Source organism: Salmo trutta, chromosome 37 (genome assembly GCF_901001165.1).
Source record: "Salmo trutta chromosome 37, fSalTru1.1, whole genome shotgun sequence".
Taxonomy (NCBI): Eukaryota; Metazoa; Chordata; class Actinopteri; order Salmoniformes; family Salmonidae; genus Salmo; species Salmo trutta.
The window spans coordinates 24,623,828-24,632,201 of record NC_042993.1 but is presented as its reverse complement, the minus strand read 5'-3'; the positions used below and the strand labels follow the sequence as shown (position 1 = coordinate 24,632,201).

At 39.6% G+C, this 8,374-nt stretch overlaps 1 protein-coding gene across 2 annotated transcripts; it reads right to left on the bottom strand.

Annotated features, from left to right (window-relative positions):
- Positions 1-295: 295 nt before the first annotated feature.
- Positions 296-3,599, bottom strand: LOC115176998 (ADP-ribosylation factor-like protein 4A). 2 transcript variants are annotated; one of them, XM_029737432.1, is made up of 2 exons: positions 2,749-3,599; positions 296-1,740 (listed from the first exon to the last, which is right to left on the bottom strand). In XM_029737432.1, the coding sequence occupies exon 2, from the start codon at positions 1,641-1,643 to the stop codon at positions 1,041-1,043; it is 603 nt and encodes a 200-aa protein (XP_029593292.1). In that variant the 5' UTR covers positions 1,644-1,740; positions 2,749-3,599; the 3' UTR covers positions 296-1,040. The 2 variants fall into 2 exon arrangements, with proteins under 2 accessions (XP_029593292.1, XP_029593293.1); XM_029737433.1 differs by lacking the exon at positions 2,749-3,599 and adding an exon at positions 2,196-2,643.
- Positions 3,600-8,374: the final 4,775 nt, after the last annotated feature.

Below are 8,374 nucleotides of genomic sequence, written 5' to 3'. Positions count from 1 at the left end.
AGTGAATTATAAGTGAAATAATCTGTCTGTAAACAATTGTTGAAAAAATTACCTTTGTCATGCATAAATTAGATGTCCTAACCGACTTGCCAAAACTATAGTTTGTTAACAAGAAATTTGTGGAGTGGTTGAAAAACAAGCTTTAATGACTCCAACCTAAATGTATGTAAACTTCTGACTTCAACTGTACATTTTACACATCTCATCAGGTTTATCAGATCTGCAGAACTTCTCTAAAAACATTAGAATGACAAATAATCAAAATAGCAATATCCTTCATACAAAACAAAAGCAGTGCTGTGAAGAGGCTTTATTAAAGATGAAAACATGAAACACATCCCATCTATTGTCCATGTGGCCAATAGGGACCCAGTACAGTTGGCTTCTTTTGAAGCAACTAACTCTTTGTGTAATAAGCTCTATTGGGAAACCTCAAGGCTGTAAACTCCCATCAAAAAAGGTCATCTAAAGTGCATTTACAAACAGTAGAGGTACACTAGACAGACAAGTAGCGCAAGACCGTACCTTCCTTTTGAGAAGGAAAGAAAACTATTAAAAAAAAATACAAAATGGTACAACATTAAAAAGTAGCTTAGGCACTCTTTACAAGGTTCAAAAGTTCCCTTTGAGGAAGACCACGTTTGTTGTCCTTCCACTAACCTTTGTAGAGAAAAGTGACTTATTTTTTCTGTTCTTCATCAAACTTGTCATTTTTGGTGTTCAATTTTGAAGTAGCCATTACTAATTGTCTAATACCAAGGATCAAAACCATTCTTTGTAACGACAGCTTAAAAATTCCTATATAAAATCATAAACCCCAAATCCTTTACCTTCATAGTGCTTTCTCAACCACTAAAAAGCAACAAATACTGAAGATGAAGCAAGAGACTTTGCTGACTGAGACACGATAACCTACAGTTTAACATTGACTGATAAAACTCAGTGTGCCGAGCCTGTGGGAGAATTCCTATATACACCCAGGTGCGAGAACATCTCCTTTTGTCCTTCATTTAAGACAAGAGATTCAGTTCACTGCTTGATCATCTCTTTTTCGTCTGTTGGCGGAGCATCTTTCTCCGTTTAAGGATCATGTCATGGAGTCTCTCCATGCCATCTTTCAGTCCGTCTCCTATGATGGCACAGGTGGGCTGCAGGTGCCAAGGCGTTCCAGGGCCCAGTTCCTTCAACGCTAGCGCCTTTTCAATCTCCGCCAGGCTCAGAGAGTGCCTCAGGTCTTGCTTGTTAGCCACCACCAGCAGTGGCACTCCCTGGTTGTCTCCGGTCTTGGCGATTTTATGGAGCTCTGTTTTAGCCTCCTCCATGCGTTCGGCATCTACAGAGTCCACCACGAATACAATTCCGTCGGTACAGCGTGTGTATGACTTCCACAATGGACGCAACTTCTCTTGACCACCCACGTCCCAGAAATGGAAGGTCACCGTCCTGTGGCCGCCCAAAGACACATTGACCTTTTCTGCGTTGAAGCCTTTGGTAGGCACTGTGTTGACAAACTCATTGAACTGCAACCTGTACAGAATAGTCGTTTTACCTGCAGAGTCCAGTCCCAAAATGGCGATATGGAACGACTGAAAGAAGGGGATTCTCGAGAGGAAGGTCTGTGGTTCAGATAATCTATTCCCCATCTTTTCTCATGTGGGGAACAGGTGGAATAAAAGGGTTGGTCCACTTCAACAACGATGATTGGCACTGATTATATTCAAATTGGATTGCAGCAATGACCTAAAAACAAAACAAATATTACTTTAGCCAAGCAAAAATCAGACACAAATATAAGTCTACCACAAACTTAAATCGACACAGAATACCTATAGACTACATAAAGGTGATCAAATCAGTTATCACTTATTGAGGGCAGCACTTGACCCGAGTACTGCAAAATGCATATGACATTCACTAGACACCCTCAATTATATAGGCTCAAATGAAAATACCATGCAGAAATACCGGACTTTGTCAAGGTAAGCTACACACTTGAATTTTAAGCAGGCAGCAATGCACAAGCCTATTTCTAAGGATAGGCGCGTAAATTAATATAATGTCGATAGGCATACAGATGCAAACAGCCAGTAACGTCACTTGACGTGAAACCAGGCTCTCAAATTGCGGCATGAATCTTTATCATAGGCTACAACCGTTCCGTTCAGCCAGACATGTTCGTGCAGGGCATCACTTACATCTATCCACTCTGAATATGCGGATCTGTGTTCACGACGTCCAGTTACATGTTTTCCAATGTTCACAATCCAGGGCTTCTGATGACTGTCGCGCGGTCAGCACCGTCCTATTATTTTACTATACGGTTTCATTCCCATAGAATAATACTGCAGTGCATAATGTGGAAAACTCCACTCATGTTCTAGCACCCGATTGGTTTAAGGAGAAGTCCATCAATAATGTATCCATTCAAACCACGCCCATCACCTGTTGCTGTAACGTCATTATTCTAGCCAATATATTTATTATACGATCATTACACAATAAATACAATGCAACATGAACAATGCCTAAAATAAAAAGTATCTGATAGTAGGCTAGGTCAAAACCGAAACATAATCATTACACATGGTTATTAACATAACATAGCAAGCCAAGCATTATGTAAGCCTATATTCGTAAAAAGTCGAAGTTAAAAGAAACAAAAAGTTAAAGAAAAGTCACAAAATAGTTTGTGATACGAATGTATTAAAATGAACAACTTATTGAACTATAAAAAATGGTCTAACTTACCGGTTTTTTTTGTTGCTGTGTTCGTGTCGCATGTGCTTTGGGATTTCCTGCACGTTAAACAGCGCCGCCCCGTGATGCGTCCATATCTGTTTACTTTCAAACTGATTGGTCAATAGTACAAAATATATCCCACGCATGCTGATTTTATAATGACAATAATTACAGGATTAATTGTATAAATTCTAATCCCGCGCCGGTATCTATTGAAATAATCTTAATTATATATGATACGTGTTATATTCATTTTAATTAATAATAAATACGGCAGCCTAAGTTTTTATGAATAGCGACTCATTGAAGTTTACATTTAAAATGGTGAAAGTATGGGTTAGGGACGTCCCAGGGTTCCCCGATAGCACTGACCGTCTTGTCAGGGGGTTGTGAAGAAGGAGTCCGGCAGGATCAGGGGCAAAATGCCCAACATGGTGGAATTTATATACAGGTGCAGAAAGTTAGCCTCTTTTTAGGCAGGCAGAGTGCCAACAATTCCTCACACAGCTGAGTTTAGCAGAGCCCCAGCTAGGACAACATGCCACTCCAGCCTAAACTTTCCCGAAAATGAGCCACCTGAGGCTAATAAAGTAAAAACAAATAGCACAACCCTTAACACTGGGATAATCCAAAATACACATAAACAGGTATTTCCTCAATTTAAATAAATACCTCACTCAATAGCCTAATCAATACTTCACTCGTTTCAATATCACTAGCAAATCACTAGCAAATAGAAAATATATTTCAACACATCAGGACATAATATCACATACATATTCAACGAAGAAAGATATTAGACAAAGAACGATGTAATTACTAAGCGCAAGCACCTGTGGGAAAAACATGTGGCCGTGACCAAAGCGCGCCATCCAGATCAAACCAGTTTACAAAGTGTCAAAGTCGGTGAGTGCAGAGGAAGAGAAAATCTGCCTCCCTACAGCAGGTGGCGTTGTTTCGCTCACCAAGCAAAGAGTTTTTGTACGGAGGTAAATGAGTTTCGAATTTAGTCAACAACAAAAAATGTAACACTTATTTGCTACATGAGGTTTATTTGATCGAATATAAGTTTTGTAATGCTTAAGTTGTCACGAGTGTACTGATATAAGTAGGACACGTGACATCCCGGCAACTTTGGAAAAAAAACACTTTATATTGGAGTTGTCTCGAGATGGCTATGCATACTCAATCATGAGGCTAGTAGCATCGCATCTCTCTCCATTGAATACAGGCGGTTGACATTAACGACCCTAATCAAATATTTTTAAAAGGATTACAATAATGAGATGTATCCACCAATTCAAAGAAAGGATAGGTGGGAGTTAGACAGCCCTCCGTGCCGCTTTGTGGACAACGGTTTTGTTAGGGCAGAGGGACATGTATCTTGTCAGTATATCCATAGTCTGGTGCAGAGGGGTATATGGCCAATATACCACAGCTAAGGTCTTACATTTGTAAATTTTATTAGACACTCTTATCCAGAGCGACTTACAGGAGCAATTATGGTTAAGTGCCTAGCTCAAGGGTACATTGATATTTTACCCAATCAGCTTGGAGATTCAAACCAGCGACCTTTTGTTTACTGGCTCGACTCTCTTAACCGCTAGGCTACCTGTGGAGTGCCTTGATTCAGCCATTAGCCGTGGTATATTAACCATATACCACAAGGTGCCTTATTGCTTTTATAAACTGGTTACCAATGTAATTACAACAGTGAAAAGTATTTTTTGTCATACCCATGGTATACGGTCTGATATACTATGGCTTTCAGCCAATCGACATTCAGAGTTCGAACCACCCAGTTTATAACAAGGTTTAGAAACTCTGTGGGTATACTACAAAACAGGATTACGGAGTTAGCCAGTTAACTTGTCTAAATATTCTGATAACTTTTTATTTTGTAGAAAGATGAGCTTGACATGGGCATGGTCTAATTGATTTAACAAACCATTTATTTTTATTAACCATAAAACCAAGTTATTTCTGGTTGCTTATAAAAGTTGATGCTGCTTTGTAATATACCCCCCAGGTCAGGAATACAATGTGTAGGCTACAACTCCTAAATGTACATCACTTTTTTCTCAAATGTGAACTTTTATATAGCCTACAAATGTGGGGCATGTTTAGCAATAGGAATGTGCATGTAATCGCTAGTAACATGAACAAACATTTTTAATAATTTGGTTCCGGGTTCCGAAATTAGTTTGGCTGCTCTCTAATCTCTCGTGGACAGACTACGTTAACATAAATGGTACACTAACTTGTCATGATACAATGGGAAGTGTCAGATAATGAGCAGCATTAGTTCGGGTGCTTTAGAATTTCGGAAAGGGGAGGAAGCATTTGGCCAATAGACTTGCCCCTAACTTGCAAAGAGAGAGGGTGGAGCTCTTTGTTCCCTTCTCCCTCCCTCATGTATGGACCCAGAATTTAATCGAGCCTCTGACCAATTACTCATGACTTTTGTTCTGGATTAACCGAGATTAGCTGCTCTCCAATTGTGAGCTTTAATTGCATATAGGCCGACATTTTAGGAACGAGTTTCAATGGCATTGTAATGACACACTTTGTTTACATTATCTTTGTTGCCTGTTGTCTGAGAGAATAGATTTATACACACACAATGGTTTATTAGGCTTATATAAAAATAACTGACATTTTTCAAAAAGAGTCATGGCAAAGGCAATTGTTTTGCAATGAACTATTGTATTTTCATGATACCTTGAAGTATTTTCATTAGGATATAGCCTGCAAGATTCCTTTCTGTGAATGCAAGTATTTTGTATTTCAGCCATGTCTTTCACACACCCAGATTAGAACATATTGTCTGGCTTAACACACTGGAAATTTCAGGGGAGCCGATGCACATATCACTGCACAGCTGTGGACTCCATAGACGACTTAGGAGGTCAAAGTGTCAACCAGTTTTTCAAGAGCTGGAGATCTTCTCCTCTACTCTGTCCATGAAAGCACTGTACACTCCGCGTCAGTGCCTGTGTCTCTGAGAAGAAGAAAATATTTCAGAAAATGTATATCAGTAGAAACTTGAAGCAGAACATACTATATTTATTATGGGTTTGCCTTATGCTCTAGGCTTTTTAATGGCACAAAGATGATCCTAAACTGTATAGCCTTAACATGTAGTTAAAACAATAATTCTGATATCATGGATGGTCAATCCTTGCATCAATATCTCTGCCTGTGAATTTGAGTGGTTACATTTCTCCAGCTCAAAGCTTTTTACCGAAGCAGTAGCGGGTGGGGATATGGTTTTGTTTTAGCACTTTTGGGTTAAACCAGGGGCGGAAATCCCGGGGGGGACGGGGGGGACACGACCCCCCCATCCTGGGAAAAATATGATTTGTCCCCCCAATATATCACTGAAACATAACTATGTAATTTAAATAATATTAATAATACGCAATGAAAGCAATTGTGCTGATTATAGACATTTAATAGCGCGTTTTTAAGTTTCAAAAGATTGCGACCCCCCCACCCTTTGCCTCACAATGGTTTGATCCACTGCCAGTTCCTTAGTTGGCAAGGTAACAGGGGTCGTGTCTACTGTCTGAAAGGCACTCAATGAACGTAACTGACGTGAGGTTAATCCAGTCAATTGCGCACACACACTAGCTGAATATGCAGAGCTAGCGCGCAAATATTAACTATTAAGCTAGCTAGTACCTATTCCATTTATGTGGCCTCGTCAAAGATGGAATCTTTACTATCGTCAATTTATTCCAAGATCAGCATGCAGATGATGTAAATTAGTGCTTCAAAGTCCCTGTGATAAGGTTAGCGATAAACTGAAGTCAAAACTGAACAGAACTACACTCTCTTCTACCATTGTCTTAAATATATTTAATGGTCTCGGTACAAAAGCTAAATTGTCGCAAGGGAACTTTTATTTATTTATTTTATTTCACCTTTATTTAACCCGGGTAGCAAAGATTATAGCAAACACCACTGAAACGGAATTGGTGCTCGCTAGCTTTGCAAATTCAGCTATTGTTGGAAGCCAGCCAATATGAAACAAACTATTAAAATTACAAAAGGTTGCAGCATATGTTGTGTAAATGGTGAACTCATACAGCTGTCAACTCTTGTCATTTTAATCCGTTTCACATTTGCTACCTTTTAGCTACCTTTTAGATCGAAGCCCAAATAGAATGATAAAAGATAAGATGATAGAAGCCCATCTCCTACTGTAAATAACCTACACACTGTGTGTGTGTGTGTAGCCAGCCAGCCAGGTAAAAAAATGGCAGAAAAATAAAAGACGGACATCAGAGTATTTTTCAGTACAAAAACGCAAAGTAAGAACCCTAGTAGCCTAATATCTCAAAGACTAGTTGATAAAATGTTCATAAGAAAGAAATGAAATTCTAATGGAAATGTTTCACAATGATGTCATTAGGCAGAGCAGGCAACAGATGGCACACAGACAGCAGAGTTGGGGACAGATATGCAGGGACAGACTGGCAGAGACAGGGAGTCTCAGGTAAGTTTGTTGAGTCTTTGTTTGGCAACATTATGAAAGGTTCTCCATTTTTTTAACTTGTAAAATAGGAACATAATTGGAAAATGCCATGGATACCCCCACTCTCAACTTAAACTGGTGACTGAACTAAGATTTGTTAAAGGCAATGGTATTGCTGTTGTGATTAGTTGTGTAGTTTTGGGTACCGGTAGTTAGGAGTACGGCAAACACCTTATTTCTTTGGTTCCTCAATATACATTTACCATATTACAATATAGGCTATGTGTTACAGCACTACTGTTGGTGTCCCCCTCAGGAATTGCTCTTGAGAAAATTTCATGTAATTGTCCCCTCCAAAGTTGATATCAGATTTTCGCCCCTGGGTTAAACAGCATAATAACTTGATAACACCAATTCAACACTCACGCCACTAAAGTGGCCTAAAGTAGCATGTAAGCATTGAATTAAAATGGTGTGGGGCCTATAGCCAGGCTGGGCATAAACCAGCCCACTCACAGTGTAGGAGGCAGATTTTCGGGTCCAGGGCAATTTAGGGTGTGAGCCTGGCCTCCCATCTGGGCTCTGTTGGCTTATAGGTGTCCATCTTCCCCGAAGGTTCCCTTGAATAAGTGTCTGTGTCCAATCTGGTCCCCCTAACTGGAGTAGAATGGAAACCAGTGTCACAGTCGGCCGGATATTGCTGAGTTTGCTGTGTAATGTAGGCATAGTTTTGATAAAAGGCCATGGACTGCTTATGTTATGAGTAAGCACAAAATGGATGATGCTTAGGAAATTGTCTAATTACAGTAATAGAGCGGTGTCTATGTCTACGCACCAATATTCAGGAAAGCTGACTTACTTATACTCAGGTGCTGAGTTCAAGTGACCAGGATCCCTTTCAGCTGCAGTAACTATATTCGGCATGTCATCAGCAAGCTGAAATTAAATGTTTCAGAGCAAAACGTTTTTCAATATATTTGTCGCCATCTTGTGTTAGATTCATACACAGCAAGAATTTAGTACCAGTATTTTGTACAAATCATGGAAATCACAAAGAACATGTAAGGAAGGTGTGAAGAGGTCGACCGATTAATCGGAATGGGCGATTAATTAGGGCCGATTTCAAGTTTTCATAACAATCGGTAATCGTTATTT

Excerpts from the sequence above, each read along its gene's own strand:
- LOC115176998 (XM_029737432.1), bottom strand. The coding sequence starts at position 1,643 with ATGGGGAATAGATTATCTGAACCACAGACCTTCCTCTCGAGAATCCCC.